Source organism: Zootoca vivipara, chromosome 17 (assembly GCF_963506605.1).
Source record: "Zootoca vivipara chromosome 17, rZooViv1.1, whole genome shotgun sequence".
In the NCBI taxonomy this organism is placed as follows: domain Eukaryota; kingdom Metazoa; phylum Chordata; class Lepidosauria; order Squamata; family Lacertidae; genus Zootoca; species Zootoca vivipara.
The window spans coordinates 28,738,795-28,765,059 of record NC_083292.1 but is presented as its reverse complement, the minus strand read 5'-3'; the positions used below and the strand labels follow the sequence as shown (position 1 = coordinate 28,765,059).

Sequence of the window (26,265 nt, the reverse complement as noted above, 5' to 3'; positions counted from 1 at the left end):
TGAAACCCCAGCTAAGTTGGTATGATTGAGGTTCCAGTTATAGCTCTTCGGCTGCGGTGACTCGTTCAGTAGCGCTCTCTCCTGCTTGTGAGAAGGGCTGCCTTCTGATATTGGAGGGACAATACAGTCTTGTCCTCCATGAACTTCTCTTGACACCCACCCCCCTTTTAAAGTCAGTGGCCATCACTATGACTTGTGTAGGCAAATTCCCACCGTTTAGCTATGTCCATTGCGAAGGACGGCCTTTTGTCTGTCCTAATTCTTGCAACATTCAGCTTCCCTGGATGGACCCCCGTTGGGTTCTAGTATCATGAGAGGAGAAAAAAGATCTCCCCATTCACTTGCCCAACACCAGGCGTTACGTATCGTGTCTCCAATTACTCACCTTTCTTCTAAGCTAAGAAGCCCAGAATGTTCTAGCCTTTCCTCGTATGGGAGCTGCTCCAACCTTTCCTAGCAGTACAATATCCTTTTGGAGGTGGGGTAGACCAGCTCCAGCATCTAGGATGGGTGTCTGGCTGGGAAAGCCTTCCTACCTGCTGGGGAGCCTTGAAGAGGCTGAAAGGACAATGCTTATTCCCCAAAGATTCGGGAGCACTTGGTCCATTTGGGAAGCATCCAGACACACATTTGAATCATTTCCTTTTCACACACAAAAAAATCATTTTACTAATTTTTGTTTTGTCTTTCTCTCCCTCACTCTGTTAAGCAGAAAACAAACACAGAGCCTTGCTGCGTGGCTCTGGAGGCCCCTCTGTGCTCCGAGATGCAGGGGGGCAGTGGTAGGAGGGGGAACGAGTCCCACTGCCGGGCAGGGTGGTGGCTCAAAGGGTGGCGCTCATCTTTGAAGCCACAGCTCTGGCCCCCCAGTCGCAGCTCTGGTCCTTCTTCATCCAGTTGTGACGATGGGTGCTTCTTGGGGGTCGGGGAAGACGCAAGGCCATGATAGATCCCTTCCCTGGCCGCTGGGGTCGTGGCTTCTTGCCTCTCGGTTCCTCTCTTACACAGCCCAACCCAGCAGATGTTTCTGGAACGGAGAGAGGAAGAAGAGAATGTAACCATGCATTGCACCTTTCCCTGCAATATAGAAGATCTCAGGGGTGGGGAAGCGGTGTGCTCCAACCTATGGTGCCCCCTCCATAAGAACTGGTTGTTGCTGTGAGCTGGACCCAGGCCTGAACTTGAAAGCACAGAATTTCCTTGCTATTACTGGCTCACATCTGGAATCTCTGAAGTATTATGAAGAGTGCTTTTAAGCAGCAGCTCTACAGGGCTTCAGGCAGGGTGTTAGTTAGTGCAGGAAGGGGTTAAGACCAGAGAGCTGGGTTCCTAGACTCACTTAAGCCACACACCCTCACCTCCGATGAGGGAAGAAGTGAAGCTTCTCTTCCTTTCCCCACTCTCTTTGTGCCATGTAACCAACCAGGAAGGATGTGCTCCAAGCTAAGACCGCATGCTTGAAACTATCTTCTGCATTTTGTACCCAACGGTATTCTACATGTGTGTTCCTTGCTGTTGCATGGAACAAAGCATGAATCAGACCTTTGGATTTTGTAAGGAAAGCATTTTAAACTTACTTAGCAGTATGGGGGTCTGTTCATTGCCGGAGGGGTAAAGGGAAGGGCTGTTAGCAAACTGAACAGGATATATAAAAGAGTCTAACAGCCCATTATTCCCATGCTATACTCCTGCTTAATTTTGAGACTCTTCTAATCTCTGCTGGTGGCTCTCTCCCACTAGAGTGTGTGTAAAACCCCACATTTTTGAATCTAGGGGTCCTGCCGATTATTTCATTACTTACCCACACATGGGTCAGCTCTCTTCCCCCCCTCCCATTCCTAGGATGGAGGAAAATTCATCCGCCCACTCCAAAAGCCAGACTTACCCCTCCCCTCCTCAGCCAGGCAAGGGGAAGTGCTGCTGCTTGGCTAGAACGAATAGGCTCCCACGAAGACAGTGAGCCGCAACACCGAGCTGGAACGGTAGCTCATCAGGGTGTTCATGGTGACCATCTCCAAATCCAGGACAAACTCATGGGGCCCTGTCACTGGCCGGGCCAAGACCAGCATGGCGCTTATGTTGTTGATTTGCTGTGGGGAAGAAAAGGAGGGTGAGCCTTGGGGGAAGAGAGAGGGAGAATGCCGAGCCAGGGCCGAGTCTGTTCGAGATGGGCCTGGTAGCTGTTCGGGTCAGGAGCTTTTTGAAATGGACATAGCCTTCCCACTTACAGGGTCCAGGGCAGGGGTGGGGGACCTCAGGCCCCAGGGCCAAATGGCACTTGTCATCAGTTTGCATTTCTTAGTGCATTGATCTGATGTGTAGAGATCTTTCCTATTCTACTTAACTCAAGAGGGTTCTGGAAGCTTCTGTGCGTGAAAGAAACAAGCATGTTTGGGTTATTCCTTCAGAGAAGCTGAGTACAGCTGGCTTAAACTAGTTCTCTTATCTCTTTCTGTCTAGGTCAGGGGTCAGCAAACTTTTTCAGCAGGGGGCCGGTCCACTATCCCTTGTGGGGGGCCGGACTATATTTTTTTTTGGGGGGGGGTGAACAAATTCCTATGCCCCACAAATAACCCAGAGATGCATTTTAAATAAAAGGACAAATTCTACTCATGTGAAAACATGCTGATTCCCGGACTGTCCGCGGGCTGGATTTAGAAGGCGATTGGGCCGCATCTGGCCCCCGGGCCTTAGTTTGGGAACCCCTGGTCTAGGTCATGCTGACAATAAAAGTAGGGCCAGAAGAAGCCTGGGTTTCACTTTCTCTTTCTATCTCTTTTCCTTCTGGTGTTGTGTTCTGTACATACAGTGGAACCTCGGTTTATGAACACCTCGGTTTATGTCTTTTCGGTTTATGAACGCTGCGGACCCATCTGGAACAGATTAATTCACTTTCCATTACTTTCAATGGGAAAGTTTGCTTCAGTTTATGAACAGACTTCCGGAACCAATTACACCCATGCTTCGGGTTAAGTACGCTTCAGGTTGAGTACTCCGCGGACCCGTCTGGAACGGATTAATCCACTTTCCATTACTTTCAATGGGAAAGTTCGCTTCAGTTTATGAACGCTTCAGTTTAAGTACTCTGTGAACCGTCTGGAACGGATTAATTCACTTTCCATTACTTTCAATGGGAAAGTTTGCTTCAGTTTATGAACAGACTTCCGGAACCAATTGTGTTCATAAACCGAGGTACCACTGTAGTATGCTTAGTGTTAAGGTTTTAGAATTATTGTAAGTTTAAGTTAAGTCTGCTGCGACTGGATTTCTTGTGAACAGTGCCAATCCTGAATGTATTGGATTTGTGACCATTATGCTCGTTTGCCTTCAGTAGCAGTAAAGCTCTGCCAGATGAAATACAATTGCCTCTGGTCTATTTTGGGGGAATCCTGCAACCAGTTTAAGTTTTTACTCTGCTAACTATACATTGGAATCTACTCCGGATCAATATTGAGTGGAATTTTAATGGCACTTCTGTCTGGCCCTTCGGACTCTTTCGTTGACCACATCCCTCACCCTCCTTGGGTGGAATGTGCCCATGAATTCTGATCTTCCCTCTTGTTTCCCTGGACAGAGAGAGGTGTGTGGAGGTGCTGGCTTACTGCACAAAAGAAATGTTAGAATATATATGTAATAACAGATCAACGGTTAAGATGGCGGCCGTGGGCAGGGGCCACTCCGATTGGCTGCTGCTGAGAAGCGGGACTCACCCGGATATAGAATTCTCCTTGTTCGTTGCCCGAGCGGATCTGGAACGTGTTATAGGCGCCAGGGTAGACGCTTGTGGCCTGGATCTGGAATATGTCAGAGGGCACAGTTCGGTCAGCCGTGATACTCATGTATCGGTGGACGATGGAGGACGGGTTATCGCGGCAGAGCGGGTTCGTGGCCGGGCAGAGGCAGCGGCTACAGCGGAAACAAATTGGGTTATGGGAGGGTGGGTGGAGGACAGTGAGGTGGCCAAGCTTACCGATGGCACTGAATTGTTCAGGGTTGTCAAAACAAAGAGAGATTGTGAAAGAGCTCCAAAAGCACCTCTCCAAACTAAGCAAATGGCCGGTGAAATGAGAGGCACAATTCAGTGTAAGCAAGTGTAAAGTGATGCACGGCAGGGCAAAAAAACCCATTAATTTCACATATACCTTCACGGGGTTTGAACTGGCAGTGCCACAGAATCATAGAGTTAGGAGGGACCACGAGGGTCATCCAGTCCAACCCCCTGCAATGCAGATTCCTTTTCGCCCAACATTGGGACTCAAACTCACGGCCCTGAGATTAATAATCTCATGCCCTTACTGACTGAGCTACTGTTGGGAATGGTTCAGAAAAGCGAAACCAGAATGGTGAAGGGGAAGGAGCGACTCCGCCAAGAGCAAAAGGTTGCAGCATTTCCGATTTTAGAGAAACGGCGAGTAAGAGTTGACACGGTGGAAGTTTCACGCACGGCATGGAGAAAGCGGGCAGAGAAACGTTTTCCTCCTCTCGGAACACTTGTGGACCTCCAGGGGAGCCGAATGTCGAAAGATTCGGGAGAGACCAAAGGAAGCCTTTCACACAGCACATCGCCAAACCGTGGAACTTGCTCCACAGGTAGTGATGGCCACCAACTTGGATGGCTTCAAAAGAGCATCAACCCAATTCACAGAGGGTTTCAAAGGCTAATGGCTGTGATGGAGGCTATGCCGCACGGGGGGGGGGGCACTCCATGCCGCTGCAACTTTTTGTCGCAGGCTCCACTTGTGCAAATAAGGAATCCTGCTTTGTTCCTAAGAAAGCAGAGTACAGAATCCGCTCAGTTGCGTCTGGGTGGTGACGCTAACCCTGATCTCCTATTTATGGTATGAGGCCAACAGCCTAGCCTTGTAATTTCACCCATACATCTGGTAGACTGCCTCTAGACGCGGAGGCTTCATTTTGCTTTCAAAACCAATAGCGCTTTAAAAAAAAAAGTATCATGCATAATACTTCTTTCCCTCGAACTATACAAGCAAGGGCCGTTTCCCAGGACTTGCTACAGAAATACATGTTGATTTTGCTATTGTTCGGGTCTGGGGTAGTCTTTCTCTCTCGCTCCCCTTCCCGCCCCCCCACCCCACCCGACCTGCCCAGACTCACTTTTCAGAGACTTGCACATATGGTTCCTGGCAGCTGTTCTTCTCCACGCAGCGGTACCCACCGTGAAAGTTGATGCAATTCTGGGACTCTGTGCATTCGAAGGCCCCCGTCTCACACTCGTTAATGTCTAGGGTTGTAGAGGGGAAGGAGGAGAGGGAGTAAATGAATAAGTAACACGGTAGCAGGCATGCTTCTCTAGGGATATCATTCCACTAGCAGGGAGCCAGTCTATCAATTAACATGTTTTCAATTGAGTGGCACCCCTAGCTAAAGGCACGCAAGGGGCCTGACCTGTGTCTAACATCCTCGCACAAACAACTTAGGATTCTATATACAACTGCTCAGGCGCCAGAGGGCACACTTACCTTGGCAAAGGCGTGTGCTCAGCTGCTGGTAGCCCTGGGGGCAGGCGCAAGAGAAGTGTCCTGGCTCGTTGACACACTGGAATTGGCACAGATAGGTGGAGTAGCTACACTCGTCAATATCTGGAAAGGAGGGAGAATATTTAGGACAGGTTCTGAAGTCACTGGGAACTAGGCCGAGGGCCTTCTCGGTAGTGGCACCCGCCCTGTGGAACGCCCTCCCATCAGATGTCAAAGAGAAAAACAGCTACCAGATTTTTAGAAGACATCTGAAGGCAGCCCTGTTTAGGGAGGCTTTTAATGTTTAATCGATTATTTTATTTTATTTTTCTGTTGGAAGCTGCCCAGAGTGGCTGGGGAAACCCAGCCAGATGGACGGAGTATAAATAATAAATTATTATTGTTGTTGTTATTATTATTATTGCTTTCGAGATTTCTGCTGCTACTATACACACAGAAAATTTAATAAAAATCATATATGTGTGAGTATCCATACACACACACACACACACATACATATACATACAGAAAATTTAATAAAAATTATGTGTATGTGTGTATACATATATATACTCTGTGTGTGTGTGTGTGTGTACTCACACATATATAATTTTTATTAAATTTTCAGTTTTACAATTTAATTTTTTTTAAATAAATTTTTATTCAATTTCCAATTTATCCAATTAAAATAATAATAATAAAAAAACATTCTTTTATACACAACATTATAAATTTTCATCTAACATTTTGCTCTGCCGAGCTACGACTTCCCCCCCTCCCTTCATGCGGGTTTCTTGTTGACTACATTTTTGCAGTTCCTTTTTGACTGTTTGGTCAATTCGTAGGATTTGTTTCAATCCTGCAAGTGTTTTTAAAGATCTACAGTTTTTCTCCATATAATCCACATAATTACTCCAGTCTTTTTGAAACCTTGTCTCCCCCTGGTCGCGGATCTTGCAAGTCATCCTTGCGAGTTCAGCATAGTCCATCATTTTGATCTGCCACTCCTCAATCGTTGGAAGTTCTTGTAATTTCCATTTTTGGGCTAACAAAGTCCTAGCCGCGGTTGTCGCATACATAAACAATACTTGATCTTCTTTTCTAATCTCTCCTCCCATTATTCCTAGTAAAAATGCTTCAGGTTTTTTTGGGAAAGTATATCTAAACATCTTTTTCAACTCATTATATAACATCTCCCAAAATCTTTTTACCTTATCGCATGTCCACCACATATGATAAAATTCACCGTCTCTCTCTTTGCATTTCCAGCAAGTTTTGTCACTCATTCTATACATTTTGGCTAATTTAACTGGTGTTAAATACCATCTATACATCATCTTATACACATTTTCTTTCAAAGCAGTACATGCTGTAAATCTCAAAGTTTGAGTCCATAATTTCAACCACGCGTCATAATCAATATTATGCCCAAAATCTTTTGCCCACTTGATCATCACTTCTTTTGTCAACTCATCTTTCGTATACCATTCTAATAACAAATTATACATTTTTGACAGAAGCTTTGTTTTGCCTTCTAGCACTTCTATTTGGAATTTGGACCTTCAGTTTTACAATTTAAAGTACTCATTTTTACATCTTTAAGATTATCAGTGACTTCCCTTCTCATTCAATGGTTCATTTTACATATCATAAATCCCTGCATATTTTACAAGAATTATTGCCTCCATCAAAACTTATTTACACTGTCGAATTTATCTTAATGCCGCCAGCATTTTCAGCTGTACACAGTTATTTCCCATATATTCAATAAACATTTTCCAATCTTCTCTAAACCTATATTCTTCTTGTTCTCTTATTCTATACGTTAGGTCTACAAGTTGTGCATATTCTGTCAACTTAAGTTGCCATTCTTCTTCGGTTGGGACCTTGCTCGTTTTCCATTTTGGGGCTAACAAAACGCGGGCCGCAGTAGTGGCATACATAAATAACCTTTTCTGACACCTGGGAGTTTCAGTCTGAATTCTCCCCAACAGAAAGGATTTCTGCTGCTACCGTGTTTCTCATATTATAAGACATGTCTTATATTTATTTTTTCCTCAAAAAAACACACTATGGCTTATTTTCAAGGGATGTCTTATTTTTTTCCTTCTCCTCCTGCCGCGGCCGGCATTGCTGCTGTGCCTATCACTATGTCTTATTTTTGGGGTATGTCTTATATTCCTTGAATGCTTAAAAATCCTGCTATGGCTTATTTTATGGGTATGTCTTAAAATATGAGAAACAGGGTACCATGTTGCCCTCTTCCTTATCTGCTCTTAATGACGTTCCATAACTGGGCAGTGTGTCAAGTCTCAGGATTTGGGAATCCCGCTGTGCCAAGATCACTTTGGGTTTCATGCCATCAGAAGCCTAAGATCTAAGACGGCTGTGGATGATGGGAGTTGTAGTCTAACAACATCCGTGGAACCTGAGGTTGGAGAACTCTGGAGCAGGAGGGGCAGAGGCGGAGAAATGGGGCGGAGACAGAGTCACCTACCGTTGCAGGTGAAGCCGTCCTGGTCCAGCTCGTAACCCTGGTTGCAGCGGCAGATGAACGTCCCGTACGTGTTGAAGCAGCGCTGCTTGCAGGGGGCCCCCATCTCGCACTCGTTCACATCTGGAGGAGAGGTTGCAAAAGCTTAAGCGGGGTTGAGATGCCATTGTCAGGTGGAAACGGCTGGCGGTGGTTGTGCATTTTTAGGGCATACAGGGAACACACACCTTTTATATAATAATAATAACAACAACAACAACAACAACAACATTTTTTATTTGTACCCAGTCCATCTGGCTGGGTTTCCCCAGCCACTCTGGGCGGTTTCCAACAAAAATTTAGAATACATTAAAATGTCACACATTAAAAACTTCCCTGAACAGGGGCTGCCTTCAGATGTCTTCTAAATATCGGGTAGTTATTTATGTCTTTGACATCTGGTGGGAGGGCGTTCCACAGGGCGGGTGCCACTACCGAGAAGGCCCTCTGCCTGGTTCCCTGTAGCTTTGCTTCTCGCAGTGAGGGAACCGCCAGAAGGCCCTTGGAGCTGGATCTCAGTGTCCGGGCAGAACGATGGGGGTGGAGACATTCCTTCAGGTATACTGGGCCAAGGCCGTTTAGGGCTTCAAAGGTCAACACCCTGGGATAAGCGTTTTCCTCTTACGGCTTGTCGACAAGCAAGCCCCAAGCTATCAGGAGGTCTCCTGTTCCCTTCAAGGGTTTCCAGGCCATCTCCCTCACTCCCCTTTTTACCCTTCAATCCTGCAACTTCCTCCCAGGACACTACCTCCTTCAAATCCTTCCGCAACATCCAGATTTTCTGAGAAGCCTTTGGCTGACTGCTGGTGCTTGCAAAGTGATGCAACCCATGGCCAGTGCCTGCAAAGACCCTGATGAGGAAGAGGGGTAGCTAAGGGGTAGAACAACTGCTTTGCATGCAGAAGGTCCAGCATTTTGGAGGGGGTGGGCTAGAGGACGCTTGAGGATCCCTTCCAACTTTGCGTATCTATTGTTCTGTGACCTCGGAAGGTGGTGGGCTCTCCTTCCTTGGAGGTTTTTAAGCAGAGGTTGGGTGGCCACCTGCCAGGGCTTCTTGAGCTGCAATTTCTTCATGGCAAGGACTAGATGACCCTTGAAAGTCCCTTCCAACTCTATAATTCTGTGATTCTATGGTTCTGTGTTTCAATCCCTTGCAGCTTCTCCAAGTATAGCGGCGCAAGGGGGGGGAAAGCCCTGTTTGAAATTCTGGAGAGCTGCTGCCAGTCAGTGCATACAATACTGAGCTAAATGGAAAGCTAGATTCCATGTAAAGCAATTTGTTTTCTTCTGGCCCTGCTTCATCTTTACCTGAGCAGGTAAGCAGAGCTTGGTCAAAATGATCCAGCAGGCGAAATGGGGAGTCCTTGCAGGCCTATTTCGGTCCTCCACCCCTCCTGAGCCTGACTGTAACCAAGGTTAAGCAGGTGGTATAGCCACATTCATTCCCTCCTTTGCCTCTGCCGTTTCCTCTTAGGAACACAGGGAAGCTGCCTTCTATGAGGACAGGCAACGTGTCCACCCAACCCTTATACTGTCCACTCTGACTGGCAGCAGCTCTCAAGGTCCCAGGGAGAGAGAGGTCATTCCCATTAGCTGGGACCTGATCCTTTCTAACTGCAGATGCTGGAGACTGAAATCATCCTCCTGCCAGTGAGCAAATCCTTAGAATTCAGAAAGCTGCCTTATACAGAATCAGGTGTTTTGCCCATCTAGCTCAGTGTTTTCTACACCGACTGGCAGCAGCTCCCCAGAGTTTCAAGCAAGAGTGTCTCCCAGTCCTACCTGAAGATGCCACCAGGCATTGAACCTTCTGCATGCAAAGCAGATCTTTGACTGCCAAGCCACAGCCCAGATCAGGCTAGCAGTCCACCTAGCCCAATACCACCTGCTCTGACTGGTAGCAGCTCCCCAGGATCTCAAGCAAGGAAGGGTCTTGCCCATCACGTGCTGCCTGGTACTTTGAACAGGGGACCTTCTGAACATGAACCTTGTGTTCTTTCCCTCCCCAACATTTGGCAGGATTTTCAAGGAACGGCAACTCTCCAATAGGGCAAGTGGCCATCTCTACCAGGGTTTATATGGCATCGAAGACCTGCGAGAGACCAGGGCAGGGCAAGGACATTCCCTGCTTACCGACACACGAGCGGTTGTTGCTGGCCAGCTGGAAACCAGGTTCGCACTGGCAGGAGAACGAGCCTGGGGAGTTGACGCAGCGGTGCTGGCAATAGCGATAGCGGCATTCATCAATGTCTGCAAGTGGGAGAAAGGAGAGGGAATCCTCAGAAGCTCTGACCCCCTCCCACCTGTGCACTCTGAGCATGAACAGAGTCCCTACCCAGAAGAACTGCAAGAAATCTTTTTTGGCCGGGAGAAACTCAAGGGCGGGAGGATGAGGACTGAGCAGGCAGATTGGCTGTAGAATGCCCAATGAGTGTTGGTGCAGAGGGGGAATGGAAAACAAGACAGGGGCAGAGGGAATGAAATGGAATATACAGGAAGAGGCTGGCCGGCCCTCTGCACTGCAATATTTTGTTGCAGTGTTTCATTCCTTTCGGAGCCCCATTGCATTGCATGCAGCCCAATATGAAGGCACACTCCCCGGCAGAAACCGAGGACCACCCCACGGGCGCAGTCCTCAGGCGCACTGACCCACACACTCTGTGCCGATCTTCCGATAGCCGTCCGGACACTGGCAATGGAAGCCCCCAGGCGTGTTGATGCATTGCTGGCTCGGCTGGCAGTCGTGCGAATCGTATTCACATTCGTCCACATCTGAATGGGACAAAAAGAAAAAACAGCTGGGGCTCCAGCATCGCAGCAAGGGAGGGGGAGAGGGAGAAAAGGGACAGGCTCCCAATAAGAGAGAGACAAAAACAGAGGGAGGAGGTTGAGAGGCAAGGGGTACCCAGCTACACTGCTTGCACTTCCTGTAATCAATCCCATTCACCAAAGGCCCTACAGCACCCAAAAAACACCCAGCCCCTCCTGGCTCATTTTATTTTATTTTATTAATATATTTTATTGATTTTTTACATATATCATTACATATTTAACAATCTTCCATATTTTGTACATTATTTTTTCCTTTCCTTCAACCGCTTCTGGAGGTTCCCCTACTCTATAACTTCTTGTAATTCCCATTTCACTATTACTTTAATAACTCACTCTATTTTCATCATTCTAAATTACTTGTAGAATATCATTCTCCTTACAAAACTTCCTGCAAATCTACTAATGTAATCTGTTGTTTACAATTGTCTTTCGAATATTTATCAAATTCCTTAAGAACTTCTGGTCCTGTTGGTTTCGAATTCTTCCCTTTTTCAAAAAAAAACCACAGTGTGTCAGATATAGGCCAAATCACTGCAATAACTTCAAATTAAGTTGCACATCATCTTTTTCCTGCCCAAAGAGCCCCAGTCTGCATAGAAGCATAAGATTGTAAAGCCGGAAGAGATTCTCCCAAGGGTCATCTAGAACAAAACCCTGCAATGAAGGAACAACAACTAAAGCACCCTTGACAGGTGGCCCTATCCAACCTCTGATTAAAAACCTCCAAGGAAGGAGAGCCCACCTGTTATGTACTGAGCTGAATCCTAGAACAATAGGATTCAGAATCAGCGGGAGCTACCCAATCCAACTCCAGGTGGAAGTGAATCCGCAACCTGATTGGCCTGCTGGAGCAGCCAATCAGGCGGCTGGCAGAAGTGAATCTGCTATCTGATTGGCCTGTAGGAGCAGCCAATCAGGCTGCAGGCAGAAGTCAATCCATAATATAATTGGCCCACAGGTGTAGCCCTGAAGTAGCCAATCACGCAAGGCCCATTGTGTAAATAATGTATATAAGCAGATGGTTTGGGGAAAAGAGCCATTCGTCTTCTCTTCTCCTCCTTGATGACTATGAGCTGAATAAAGAGCATGAAATTCACTCTTGACTCTGAGTATATTTCACCACCACTTAAAATTTTAACAAGGACTCTTTAAATAATTGCAAATCGATGTTGAAATATAGAGAGTTGGTTTTAAGACTGTAAAAACAAGAAACAAAAACAAACAGATCCGCCCATTCTTAGCTGCAAGTTCCCCATCCCAAGCAGGAGAGCTTATTTTCTGCATCTGGATACAAGCAGATTTTCTGTTAGATGAATCACATGATGAGGACAAAAAGATGGAGAAGAACAGACTCCGATTCTGGACTTTTCAGAGGAAAGGACTGTTAGGTTTTTCCTTTAAGACTGATGTGGTCAATGGTGCTACACAGAGATGTGTGTTTGTAACCTTGTTCTGAATGTTAACACACCTGTGAGCTTTTGCTAATTTGAATAATTGAAGGTAGAGTTTGGTTACTGTAATGTGACTGGGTAATTGACTATTTTGAATTCTGTATTTAAGCTACCCAAATGGTTCATGGTGGTGGTGGTGGTAGTGGTGATGTATTGTGAAATGAGAGGAATGGAGTAGAGGAGTGTGGTGTATATAATTGTAAATAAAAGCAAGCAAAGATACTGAAGACGACTTTGTTATTTCGTCGACCCTGCCGCTGTTGCCACTCAGTTGGTGCGTATTTTGCCCAACAAGGACAACTCCATGTATGGCCCAAACTGACAAACTGCTCACTTACAGCTTGTGCCCTAGCTGTGGCTGCTCCTGACCGCACCTACTCGCTGGGTCATCACCTTGTCGTGGTGAGTGGGCTTGCATGTTCCTATGACCCTTGTGAGCGAAGCCCTCGGGAATCTCGTACTCCCAGCAGGGTCACCCAAGGCGGTAAGGTCAAAGGGAAGGAGCTAGACAAAGAAGTCCTCAATGGCAGAACAGGCGGATGATAACAAGTGGTATGTTACAACGGTATGTTACAACAGCTGTGACTTATAAACGCCATCTCCAACTCCTTGAAAGATTCAATCAACGGTGTCTCCGAAAATTTTTACACAGGTGAACTAATTTCAGTGTACTGGAATAAGCAATGATCACCAGCGTTGAAGCAATGATTCTTCAACATCAACTTGGTTGGTCTGGTCATGTTGTGTGGATGCCTGATGATCGTCTTCCAAAGCAACTACTCTATTCCAAACTTAAAAATGGAAAGCGTAATGCTGGTGGTCAACAAGAAGTTTAAAGACTGTCTCAAGGCAAATCTTTAAAAAATGTAGTACGAACACCAACAATTGGGAAACTCTGTCCTGCGAGCGCTCCAGTTGGAGAACAGCCTTTACCAAAGGTGTCATGGGCTTTGAAGACACTCGAACTCAGGACGCAAGGGAGAAACGTTCAAAGAGGAAGGCACGCTTGGCAAATCCACACCGTGATCAACTCCCGCCCGGAAACCCATGTCCCCACTGTAGAAGGACTTGTGTATTCAGAATTGGCCTCCCCACAGACACTTATGGACTCATTGTTAAAACCGTGTTTATGGAAGACAATCTTACTCGGCTACGAGTGATCGCCAAAGAAAGAAGAAGAGCCCACCACCTTCTGAGGGTGTCCGTCCCACTGTCAAACAGCACTTACCGCCAGAAAGTCCCTCCTAATGTTTAATTGGAATCTCCGTTCTTTTATTTTGAATCCGTTGGTTTGGGTCTTACCCACTGAAGGAGCGGAAAACAAGCTTGCTCCATCTTCCATGGGACAACAGCCCTTCAGATATCTGAAGAAGGCTATCATGTACCCCCTCTCAAGTCTCCTCTCCTCCAGGCTAAAAACATCCCCGATGCCCTAAGATCTCCCTCCTCCCTCGCCCTCCGGGTTGCTGCTGCCACCCTACTCACCCATGCAGGATCCTTGTCTGTCCGGCTCGTAGCCCTGGGGGCAGTTGTTCTGTACGAAGTACTGGGCCTGCTGGGGGGGCCTGGGCCTGGGGGGGCTGGGGGGAGGGGCCCTTTCGGAGTTCACGTCGTTGATCACAGAGGCCGAGCGGGGGAGGCACAGGTACCCCCCATAATGGTTGATGCACTTCATCTCCCCTTTGCAGGCATGGGGGATGGTCTCGCACTCGTTCACATCTGGCAGGCGGGTGGCGTGGGAGGAAGAGGAAGGAGCAGAGTCAGGTGGGGGCAGGATCAGGGGGAGACGGGTGGAGGTGGGGACCCAGGCTCCTTCCTTCCTTTTGTCAGTTCCTGCTCATTGTAGGATACATCCTAGCCAACGCTGTTTCCACGTTCAGTGGAGGCCTTAGGCCAAGACAACCCTAGCGATGCCTGAACTCCTTGCCACTGTCACCGCTTAAGAACCAGTGTTTGAAATTAGCAAGGAGCCAGGCGCATTTTGCACCTAGCTTCCGACCAAGTGATGATGCCTGGGTGCCAGGATGGCGCATGACATCTCCACCATCTAAGATCTTTGATCTGGACTGTTTTCACACACTAATACCGCATCCTGCAGAATTCTATCAGTTATATATTTATCTGAATTTCAGGAACCCAAATGCTTTTTCTGTGCAGCCAGAGCAGGAGCAGTCGCCTTTAAGAAAAAGAGGTCGGAAGAGGCCAATAGATATGTGGACTTTCCTCGGATCAGGGGACTTTTCTTCTTTAAGCTCTCAAAGTTCTTAACCTAGGCTCAGGGTCAGGCATCCCCAAACTGCGGCCCTCCAGATGTTTCTGCCTACAATTCCCACGATCCCTAGCTAAGAGGACCAGTGGTCAGGGATGATGGGAATTGTAGTCCAAAACATCTGGAGGGCCGAAGTTTGGGGATGCCTGCTCAAGGCTGTCATCTGAACCAGCCAGATGTTTAACTGAGAAATCCATCACAGTCAAGTCCATCCTTTGAAAAATAAGACTTTAAGAGCCATTTTTATAAGACTTCAGAAATTCCGTTTTGGTGATCGAAACCTTGGTTTAAGGAGCCATTTAGTTCCTGGCTGATATACCATATCTGACCTTTTAACACTGCTGCTTACCCAGCCTGTACCACAGCCTGAGGGCCACATTCCCTTCTGGGCAATCTCCTGAGGGCCACAGGACAGCAGTGGTTGGACAGAGGTAAAAGTGGGCAGGCTGCAGATGTAAACTTTGCCTCAGCACAGTAGGCTGGTTTCTACAGACTCTCTCTAGCTTCCACCCAGGCCAGAAAGAGGCTTCATCAGCATGCAAGCCAGAGAAAAACACTCAAGAAAGCCTGGGCAGTTAGGGGATGTGGCTGGGGAGAGACCCAAGGGCCAGCCAAGAGTGCGCTCCAGGGCCACATTTGATCCCTGGGTCCAAGGTTCCCCCATCCTTGGTCTCTAGGCACTAGGATGCCAACAAAGACACGCAAGGTGACGGGAGGCTCACCCCAGGTTGACCTACAACCCTCTTCCCACACTGCATATTATTTCCCCAACCAGGGACAGGGAAGAGATTTGTTCTGTTCACATGTTAACACGCACACCACTCTACTTGCACTTCCTGAGCCAATATGCAAACTGAAACCAAACTGTCCCTCAAAATTCAGTCCCCACCCCCTTTTTTTAAAAAAAATTGTGGTTGTCCAACCAAGGAATGGACACAAAAAACATGGGGAAATGTTTGGTGGGGAAACTGTGCACCAAAGTGAGGATAGCATGCAAAAAATTTACTGTACTTTAACTGAGAAAACAACAGGTATGAAGGCAAACTATTAAAAAAATTTCATGTGCATTTATCCTAATACACACATTTTGGTCCACAGTTTGGCCTCGCGCATGTGCACGAATTTTCAAGAGGAGTTTTCTTTTTTAAAAAGCACAAAACCTTAAAATGGAAAGAATAAGGAACCCAAAGAAACCCAAACTGCCCAATTTCCCCGTTCCTGTCCTCAACAAGAAGGCTAACTGGAATGCCAGGCTGTACCTTTGCAATGCTGACTCTCCGCATCCCACTGGTAGCCATCTGTGCACTCCTAGGACAGAGGGAAGACATATATGAAAGAGTTAGATATCAATCAGGCCCTTAGACTTGGGGACTACCATCCCCTTTGCCACACTGCAAGACAACCGGTGAAGGATGCCCAAAGACACTTAAAACGCCACCTTCTAGCTTGCAAGCCCTCTTCCTTCCCGGTCTACCCATGAATATTTAGCGGCCAGTAAGAGCCAACGTATTACAGAACATATCGAAAATGTATTCTGGGGCTAAGGCCTGGCATGCGTGCAACTCTAACCCAGAAACAACCCTGACCTAGAAACCACCATCACCACTGCTAAGGCAAAATAGGGTGGAGCTCCTGCCCCTTTAATAGTAGTGTCAAACAGGGCATTTCAGCGAGTGCACTATTAAAGGGGCAGGAACCCCTATTTTCCAGCCTACGCTTGCTCAGAGGCATTACTGTATATCCAGAGTTCTGTGCACCCCAGCCCTGTGCCCCAAAAAAGGTTTGGAGGAAGGGGCACAGGGCTCCCCCCCTTCTATGAGATTCTTGGGCCATCTTCGTGCCAAACTATTATATCATCCTATACACTAATAAGGGCTCCTAGTGTGTTGCCCTTATGCAGCAAAAACAGCCTCACCCATACCCAAGAGGGAGGGACCAGCAGGCTGGGGGGGGGCAGACTTCAAGGTTTGCAGAACTACAAAAGCATATTTAGAAAACAAAAACCGGAAAGGGTTGGAATGAGGGGCCTCCGAAGCAGTCCAGGTACCCAGATAGCACAGAATGCTGACTGACTATTGAGGGCTTATGGGAACTCTGTTGGGGGTGGGAAGAAGATGGAATGGAGCATCCTGGAAGGAGGCATGGCTGGCTCGGGGGCTGGCACCCCCAAACTTCAGGCATCCCCAAACTTCGGCCCTCCAGATGTTTTGGACTACAATTCCCATCATCCCTGACCACTGGTCCTGTTAGCTAGGGATCATGGGAGTTGTAGGCCAAAACATCTGGAGGGCCGCAGTTTGGGGATGCCTGCTATAAACAGAAGCACTCCACATTGTGACATGTAACGTTTGTAAGCCCACCTTTCCTCCAAGATGCTCAAGGTAGCACCCTCCCTCCATATTACCCAAATAACAACCCTGTGAGGTAGGCCGTGTTGAGAGATAAAATCTGTGGCAGATGATGCAGTGAGCTTCATGGCCAAGTGGGGATTTGAACTCAGGTTCCCCCTGTTCTCCTAGTCCGCCACTTTCACCGCCACGCCGGCTCTCTAGCCCCTGTCATGCTCCACCCCAGATGAGGATGCATCACTTGCATCTAATAATAATAATAATCTATTATTTATACCCCTCCCATCTGGCTGGGTTTCCCCAGCCACTCTGGGCGGCTTCCAACAGAAGAATAAAATAATTGATTAAAGATTAAAAGCCTCCCTAAACAGGGCTGCCTTCAGATGTCTTCTAAAAATCTGGTAGCTGTTTTTCTCTTTGACATCTGATGGGAGGGCGTTCCACAAGGCGGGTGCCACTACCGAGAAGGCCCTCTGCCTGGTTCCCTGCAACTTGGCTTCTCGCAACGAGGGAACCACCAGAAGGCCCTTGGCGCTGGACCTCAGTGTCCGGGCAGAACGATGGGGGTGGAGACGCTCCTTCAGGTATCTAAGTTGAGCAGCATTAAGAATTCCACCCTGGGCACACCTCTCTGTGTGCATCTGCATGTCTGTTTTGCAGCTTGAACCCCTCCTGCCCCACAGCATCCACTCTTGCATGGTGTGAGGCCCAGGCCATTTACCGTGTAAGTGTCGGGTTCCTCCAGTTCCTGTGAAACTGCAGCTCTCAGAAGCGTTGCCAAGAGGAGACATGAAACAGGCCTCATTGTTCTGCCTGGGGAAAAGGAGGCCGGTTAGGGGTTAAGGGCAGTGACAGCACGCAGCAGTTATTTGCCCGAATGGTAGGCAAGACGCAAAGTGGGGCGCGAAGTGACCGCCTTTCTATGTCCCAAAAGGGCGGCTGCTTTTCGGCTGCTCTCCATAGCCCTGAGACGCCAAGAGCCTCTGTGCATGTGCAGAGCGCATCTCTCTCCAAGAGAAAACATTCACAGGGCTGAGCGGGACTGAAAAGCTGAAGAATGGATGGATATTATGCCGAGGTAGCAACTCAAGGTGCTTGTACCCGAGATGGGGATAGGCAGGCTTCTGAGTTCTCGGGAGCTGTTCATAAGGTAGAGTAGAAAAGGGGGGGGGGTTGAAATATGGGATTTTAAAGGAAAAGATCTGCAGAGTTCAGTGGCCAAGCACCTGCTTTGCATGCAATGCCAGAGAGGGCTGGGAAAGACCAGTTTCTGCACACAGACCTCGCTCTTTCCTTCCTCCAATGCAAGCAAGAGGCAGAATTTATCTTTCAGCTAGGAAAAAGCGTGGGTCGGAACTAAAAGGGGAGGCAAAGCAGGGGCAGTGAGGGGTGTGGCCTGCAGAGAGGGGGTGTGGCTAGGGAGAATGCTGTCTCTCCAGACAAACCGTGAGCTAGACTAGAGAGTCTCTTAGCTACTATAGTGCATTGGCCAGTATATGATGCAAAGTCCACTGTAATACCCCCTGCGGCTTCCAGTGGAGGTCCAATATAGAGGTACCGCTGGAGCTGTGGATCCAGAAGTACCCCAGAAAAAGTAAGTACAGGGAGCTCCCAGCCATCAGGGATTAGAACAGCAACCTTCTTGATCCAGACTTGGCTTCAGAATCTGCAGATCAATGTTTTATATGCATGGGCAACAATTTTATATGCAATGGGCAACAGAAATCCACGCCAGAAGCGGCTTTGTTATGCTGGCCACATGACCTGGAAGCTGTACGCTGGCTCCCTTGGCCAATAATGCGAGATAAGCGCCGCAACCCCAGAGTCGGTCATGACTGGACCTAATGGTCAGGGGTCCCTTTACCTTTACCTTTAGGAGCAAGGAGGGCTGCGACTAGGGGTGTTTATTGCAGGAGATGTGCTCTCCTCATTCATGCTAGCTGTTCAGTGCCCACACGACTGCATTGGCATCAAAATACCAGTCTCTACTTCCCTCCCCCATTTAATTCAAATTTACTACAGTATTTCCGTGGAAAATCCAGAACCTTGGGTTTTTTATTTAAAAAAAAATCACCTGTTGCCAATGGTCTGTTTGAGATAATTGACAGACCCATTTGAAATACTGTATTAATCCCCTGCCTACGAGCACACTAGGGTGAAATGTGGGCTACATAATTTGCAGTTCAGGTGCTACTAACCGTGGAAGGGCAATGACAAGGCCCCCTCATACTCCCCCTTCTTTATTATTGCACTGGAATTGGAGCAGACAACTCCTTTGTTTTGTTTTGTTTCTTTATCAGGCTAACCACAATGCCAACGACACATCAGGCTGGTACCATGAGAATAAAAGGCTGGGTATACTTTTAAAGGTAAAATAAAATAAAACCCACTGCTGTCATGGGTGGGATTAATCTTAAAAGAGGAAAATATATATTTCTGATTCAACCGAATCCATTGATAACAAGCAGAGGGAGGTAACAGACTGTGACATATTTCATAAAATCAAACCAAACCCCTGAAAATCTACCTTTTCGCATTGTCCCCTGGAAATGTATAGTTTGTTGGTCAACTTTTCTAAATGAAGTTAAGTTCCCAAACTTCAGAATACCAAAAAGAAGTATTGGCTCCATGTGGATCTCTCCAGAAACGAGCCATTGTGCCATCCCAAATAGAACAATTAGCTCTTTATTACGTACTTTAAGATCAGCTTCCTCAAAAACAGGTATCACTGCAAGGTGGGCAGGAGGAATAACATAGCAATTCAAAATTGTATTGATTTCTTCAAAAACCGTAGACCAAAAGGTTTGTCCCTTTTCATGTTGCAGATATCAGGCATGTCACCTCCCCAACTCGGATCAGGCCCCTGACTCCCTGCCAGGCCCTGAATCCAATCCAGCTCTGCCTCCTCCAGCCTTTCATTAAAAACAGAACAAAACCTGGCAAGGCAGAGATAACATTCCATCAGAGAGGTGATGGGGAACCTAGCATAAGAAGAGAAGCAGTGCTGGATGAGACCCATCGTTGATTGATTGACTGATATACCACGCTTCATCAAAAGATCTCAAAAATAAGAATACAAGGGAAAAGCAACAAACAAACAAAAACCAATTAAAACAACATAGCAATAACCCCCTCCCACAAACACATTTAAAAGGCTGGTTACAGGTAGGTAGCCGTGTTGGTCTGGATCGAAGTAAAATAAAAAAATTCCTTCAGTAGCACCTTAAAGACCAACTAAGTTTTTATTTTGGTATGAGCTTTCGTGTGCATGCACACTTCTGAAGAAGTGTGGTATCTGAAGAAGTGTGCATGCACACGAAAGCTCATACCAAAATAAAAACTTAGTTGGTCTTTAAGGTGCTACTGAAGGAATTTTTTTATTTAAAAGGCTGTTGAATATTAATCAGCCAAAGGCCTGGTTGAAGAGGAACGTTTTTTGCCTGGTACCTAAAAACATCTAACTAAGACGCCAGTATCTAGCCCAGCACAGGGGCCAATCACATGCTCCCCCATCCCTGCCCTGCAAACAGGATCCGAAGGCAAGAACAGCTCTCCTCCCCACTTGCAATTGCACCGTCCCCCGAGCACTAGAATTGAGTCAGTATCAAAGGAGTAGCTAGGAATAAATGCAGGTCTGGGTCTTGGCTTGTTATTGCAGGAATGCACCTCTTTCAGGAGATGAAAGGGCCCCGTGTGTTGAATGTTGCTTCAAGGCAGAAATGGTCTCCAGGCAGTGCTAAATATAACCCTTGTTTGGGCTAATGTATATATACCTAAAATACAGCCAACTCACTGAGTTTTGCCTCGGGCATGGCTAAAACCCATCGCCAAGCATCCTCCGGGTCTCGCAGGAAGGGTGGATGAGGCGACAGCCAGCCTCTCAGAGGAAAGCAGCCGTGCCGATGGTTGAAGAGGGCACCTCCATGGGTGCCAACAAAGAGACGAGGCCTTGGGAGTTCCAGGTCACCAGAAACAGTCTCCTTGGGGGCAAATGAGGACAGAGGGCAAGCGAGTTCCCGCCACCGTCAAGTCGAAGGCTGCACATTTGTCTGGGACAAATGCGTCTAGCTGGGGTCACAGAGATGGCGCCCACGGGTGCAGGACTTTTCGTGGCGCCCATGAAGCCTCTACCTCACCCACTGCCAACTTCACAAGCTATTGTACTACCAGCCTTACTATATGCTTGTGAAACATGGACCACTTATAAACGCCATCACCAACTCCTCGAAAGATTCAGTGGTGTCTCTGAAAAATTTTACACATCACTTGGGAAGATAGGCGAACTATTATCAGTGTACTGGAAGAAGCAAAGATCACCAGTGCTGAAGCAATGATTCTTCAACATCAACTTCATTGGACTGGTCATGTTGTGTGGATGCCTGAGGATCGTCTTCCAAAGCAATTACTGTACTCTATTCCGAACTTAAAAATGGAAAGCGTAATGCTGGTGGTCAACAAAAGAGGTTTAAAGACTGTCTCAAGGCAAATCTTTAAAAATGTAGTATAAACACCGACAACTGGGAAACACTGGCTTGCGAGCGCTCCAGTTGGAGAACAGCCTTTACCAAAGGTGTCATGGGCTTTGAAGACACTCAATCTCAGGATGAAAGGGAGAAACGTACTAAGAGGAAGGCACGCTTGGCAAATCCACACTGTGATCAACTCCCGCCTGGAAACCAATGTCCCCACTGTGGAAGGACGTGTGGATCCAGAATTGGCCTCCACAGTCACTTACAGACCCATTGTTAAAACCGTGTTTATGGAAGACAATCTTACTCGGCTACGAGTGATCGCCAAAGAAGAAAGAAGAAGAAGGTGAGAACGGTTACTCACTCACCCCTCGAAATGTACATCGAACTGAAGTCTGAAGAGCTTTGCGTTTTTGCAAAGCTCAGGTCAGCAGGTGGGAGACAAAGAGCAAAGGGAGTCAGGAGCAAGAGAAAAAGGTGGACACTGTGCAAAAGCAAAAGTACATTGTGATTGCTCCGGTGTGATGTCTTCTGCATATAAACAGAGATTATTACTTCCCATTTTCAGGACTGAGCCGTGCTGGATCAGATGAAACAACCATTTTCGTTGGTTGGAATACTTTGTTCTTTTAATTTAGAAAAGGAAATGTTTTGGATAATGAAAAAAATAAAACTGATTTTTCCAGTGAGGAAAACTGCATGCGACTGGAAGCAAGTGTTCCTCACATTTCAAAAGCTTTCGTGTGTTTAGTTTTCTGGCAATGGATATGTAGGAGTAATTCAATACATCAATTCCCCCTACTCGGTTTAGGATTTGGCAGAAAAACATTAATCCATTTCCCTTTGATGAAAAATCTCTGAGAATTGGGGAAAAAATGGTTTATTGTTTGGTTAGAGGGTGGATGGGATTTACCGAATTTACAGCTATATTATTTGACCAGCCAGCTGAGACACATCCTCTCTTTGATTAATGAGGGTGGTACTAAGTTGTGGACACCCCAAAAATCTGAGCAGGTAAATGGCATTCCCTTTAGTGTATTCTTGTTTTTATCATCCAATCTTAAGAATAAAACTCACTTTCATAATAGGCTCTTACAAGTGACATATCAGTGTTGGTACTGGTGGTTTGGAGTCCTTGTCCAGAATCTTCCTCTTACTCCTTTGGCCTTCCAGAACCACACATTTGATCTGGGTGAGTGGAGGGTTAGGAGACTTTACTGTCTCTATGATTTTTATAAAAAATAGCAAACCCATAATGAAGATGGAAATGGAGAAAAAACTGGGGCCTACCTCTATTCCACAGTTGTCATGGCATCAAATGTTTGCATTTTTAAACAACAGCTTGATGAAAATGCACTGCAACCCATAAGTCGACCAATTTTAAGAGCTTAAGTTATATCCACTTCTAATGACTCGAAGGGTTTGGTTTCTGGGTTATGTAAACTTTCACTGAAACAGGAACCGAATAAGCAGCTTGGTTTAAGATTAGCATGGAGCCAAGACATGGGTTGAGACACAGAGAACAGCACCTGGCAGAGAATGTGGGCTGAGCCCCCTCTCCACTCTGTTTCAGCAAAATGTACGGATTTGTTCTTACATGCAATTCATAAATGGTATATAACTCCCCAATGTCTGTTGTATATCAACTGTTCTCTTTTCCCAAGATGCTGGCCCAGTTACTACATCATATATTCTTTTGGGGTGGGGGTGGGGGGGAGGAATAAAATAAATCAGTTTTGAAAGCAATGCAGTTTTAAAAGCAATCAATACAATTTTGATTTGCTATATTATCTCTCTTCTGCCCCACTTGCAGTGTTACCTATTTTTGAGGAAGCTGATCTTAATATACATGTGGCACACATTCCTAAGTACTATACGAAGTCCTCCTACTGTGATGAAAACAGCAGGGTTAAAAATTGCAGCCCTACCAAGTCAGTGTTACCAGGCACCACTGGCAGCAAACTTTCTTATTTAATTCAAATTCTAAACAGGAGGACCTAATCTGGACCTAACGCTGTTTTGCACCGACATACACAGCACGGAACTGAATTTCCATGACGGGAATAGGAGCCTCTTAGCAACTCTCTTAGAAAACTACAGTTCCCAGGTTTATTTGGGGAAAGCCCTGGCTGTTAAGGAGGCATCGCTTTAAATACATTTATAGTACGGGTAAGACATTGGTTAGCACTAGCTACAGATCGCAGGAAGACATTGGTTAGCACAGGCTACAGATCGGAGGCCAACCTTCCCCACCAGCTGAGCAGAGACATTTTGGACTTTTTCACATGTGCAATTGACCCAGAGCCCTTCAGCTTTTCTCTCCGTACCCCCCCCCAGAAACTCTGTGGTTTCCGAAGCTGGACTGGACAGCCCTGGAAGGCTGGCTGGCCCTGAGCGGAGGAAAATTTCAGAAGCAATTCAGGAGGGCAAAGCAAACCTAGGCGGAGCCGCCACCTTCACCCAACGAGAGAGGGGTACAGGGTGGCGAGGGAAGGGGGCAAGCAAAGCGATCCCCGGAGAAGCCAAGATACTACACTGTCGCATATACCGACCAGGCAAGAAGGCACCATGAAACTTTTCAAAGGAAGCACCAGTTCTCTCTCCCCCTCCTCAAACATCTTTGGCTTGGCACAGTGAGAGGGGGCCTGCCTGGCACCTCCCATGGCAATGAATCTGGGCTCTCCCCATGATGGGATCACCAACTTTGGGAGAGTGCGCAGGGATGTTTTCCTCTGGCGCTCTCTCTCTCTCTCTCTCTCTTTCAGGCCCGGGCCTTCTCCTCCTTCCTCCAGCCCCTTTTCCCTCCCCACCCCCAAACCCCACATCCCGTCACTCACCACGCTGGCAGCCGCCTGGCACCCCCCGGCACCCTCTCTTGCCTTCTGCAAACGCGCCCCGACCCCGGCTGCGTGCAGAGCGCGAAGTGTTAGGCGCGGGCTCCCTGGGAGACTGTGCGCTGGCTCCCCTCTCCAGCCCCCCACGCTGAATTCCTGGCCCCCCGCCAGGCAGCCGGAGTTGCCAAAAGGATTCCACCCAACATCTGGTTCCACTTAGCTCCCAGCGAACACCCTTTCCTGGCCAGCTGTTCGCAGCCATCATCGCGAAAACCCGCCGACCGAGCCTCCCCTGCAAAAGGGCAGCAGGGTTGATGAACCCCAAAGGCGCTGCGCACGCCCTTGCAGGAAGAGCGCGTTAAGGTCGGCTCTCCGGCGCCCCGGTGCTATGGGGACCATCATACTTCGGCCAGGGTATCTCTCGCCTTCCTCTTGCCAATTGCCCCACGGGCTCAGGAATCGGCCCAGGGCAGCGTTGGAAGCCTGAGCACCGTCTTCGCAAAAGCATGTTTCTAGTCCTCAAGGCGCAAGAGCGGGCTTCGATGGGAGGAGCGGAAGAACTGTAGAGAAATCTGTGAGAGCAACCACAGAATGAGGACACATTCGCTCTAGGAATGGGTTCCGCTGCATTTCCAAGGGAACTGCACGAAGGGAAATGTTTGATGCCATTGTACTTGATTTTTAAAAAACCATTCAATGGGGGAATTTTTTCACAAATGAAATGAAATAAATACTAAGTGGTGGTTTTTTGGGGTTTTTTAAAATCCCAGTCTGTATTTATATTGTCATTGCTTTTATCACATTTTATTGCTCACTTAGAATCATAGAATTGTAGAGCTGGAAGGGGCCATGGGGTCATCTAGTCCAGCCCCATGCAGTGCAGGAATCTTTTGCCCAATGTGGGGCTTGAACCCACAACCCTGAGGTTAAGTCTCATTCTTTACTGACTGAGTCATTCCAGCATTACTGGTTGCTTCAGCATGTTTCCTGGAAAGCAATTAATAATTAATAAATGGAATAAATAATCCCACCTGACAACAGCCCTGCAGAAGTGTCCTGGACCTCCTGTTCCGTATTCTGAATAAACTCACACCATTTGATGACTCCATTAAATTCTAGCCTTTTAAAAGGAGAAGCCATTTTCTTTGTCTCATTCTTAGTTTCATACATTTCTGTCACACCCTTCTCCTTACAATTTTTCTAAGCTAAAAAGTCCCAGATATTGTAACCTTCCCCAAGCCTTTTAAACTGTGCTGTATATCATAGCACTGGATTTTTATCCCTCCATTCTTTAATTGATCTGGATCTGTGTTTTTTATTTATTCCTTTCAATTGACCATTTCGGTGTTATTATTTTGTGAGTGTGTGTGTACATATGGAGAGAGAGAGAGAGAATATAATGCATTTCTTTTAAGGCTATAAGCCATACAGGTGATTTTTGTTGTATGGCAGCATGTAAGTAATTGGTTGTTGTTGTTGTTTTTTAAGTTATGTTCTTATCTCCACATTCCAGCATGGGGGCTTATTTGTTAGTTAAATCTATATCCCACCCAATTAAGAAATGTCCCAAATTATTTCTTTTAGGAATGATGCCGGAAGAAGTTAAACCTAGAGACAGATGCTGTCTAAGTTATGCGGTAGCTGCCGCAAGGACACTAATAGCAAAAAATTGGAAGGCTGCTCACGTCCCAACAAAAGAGGAATGGCAAGAGAAATTATTCAATTATTACAATCTGGCTAAAAAGTATGAGGAAATTAAAGGTACCAAGAAGGAAGAAAGTGAAAATAATTGGAGAGTGTTTATAGATTACATAAGAACTAAAGTAGCGAATACTAGCCTTATCTCCGCCAAATAAGGTTCAGTCATATATACAACTATATATTAGATCCTGTATGGAAAGAGAGGATGGAATAAATGATAGTTAATAATTGGAAGTATGTTATGATTACATGGATTTAACACAAGTTAAAGTAAGATATGCAGAGTATTATTATTATCATAGAATAATAAAAGGAAAAGTTCAGATTAGGTTGTGAAGTCAAGGGGAATGG

The 26,265-nt window shown here is 46.8% G+C and overlaps 1 protein-coding gene across 3 annotated transcripts; it reads right to left on the bottom strand.

Annotated features, from left to right (window-relative positions):
• Positions 1–38: 38 nt before the first annotated feature.
• On the bottom strand, positions 39–24,351 carry EFEMP2 (EGF containing fibulin extracellular matrix protein 2). 3 transcript variants are annotated; one of them, XM_035099195.2, is made up of 12 exons: positions 24,217–24,350; positions 17,632–17,719; positions 15,822–15,870; positions 13,779–14,012; positions 10,660–10,782; positions 10,144–10,260; positions 7,975–8,094; positions 5,481–5,600; positions 5,116–5,242; positions 3,711–3,906; positions 1,886–2,090; positions 39–1,027 (listed from the first exon to the last, which is right to left on the bottom strand). In XM_035099195.2, exons 2-11 carry the CDS (start codon positions 17,713–17,715, stop codon positions 1,929–1,931), a joined length of 1,332 nt encoding a protein of 443 aa, XP_034955086.1. In that variant the 5' UTR covers positions 17,716–17,719; positions 24,217–24,350; the 3' UTR covers positions 39–1,027; positions 1,886–1,928. The 3 variants fall into 3 exon arrangements, with proteins under 3 accessions (XP_034955086.1, XP_060125406.1, XP_034955085.1); XM_035099194.2 differs by having other exon boundaries at positions 40–1,027; positions 17,632–17,723; positions 24,217–24,351; XM_060269423.1 differs by lacking the exon at positions 13,779–14,012 and having other exon boundaries at positions 17,632–17,723; positions 24,217–24,338.
• Between the last annotated feature and the right edge of the window lie 1,914 nt (positions 24,352–26,265).

What these genes read in the sequence shown, in the direction of transcription:
- EFEMP2 (XM_035099194.2), bottom strand. Translation starts at nt 17,715, where the DNA reads ATGAGGCCTGTTTCATGTCTCCTCTTGGCAACGCTTCTGAGAGCTGCA. An exon ending in CAACAACCGCTCGTGTGTCG is followed by an intron (nt 8,095 to 10,143) that starts GTAAGCAGGGAA and finishes CCTCTCCTCCAG; the next exon opens with ATGTGAACGAGTGCGAGATG. An exon ending in GAGCACACGCCTTTGCCAAG is followed by an intron (nt 5,243 to 5,480) that starts GTAAGTGTGCCC and finishes CTACAACCCTAG; the next exon opens with ACATTAACGAGTGTGAGACG.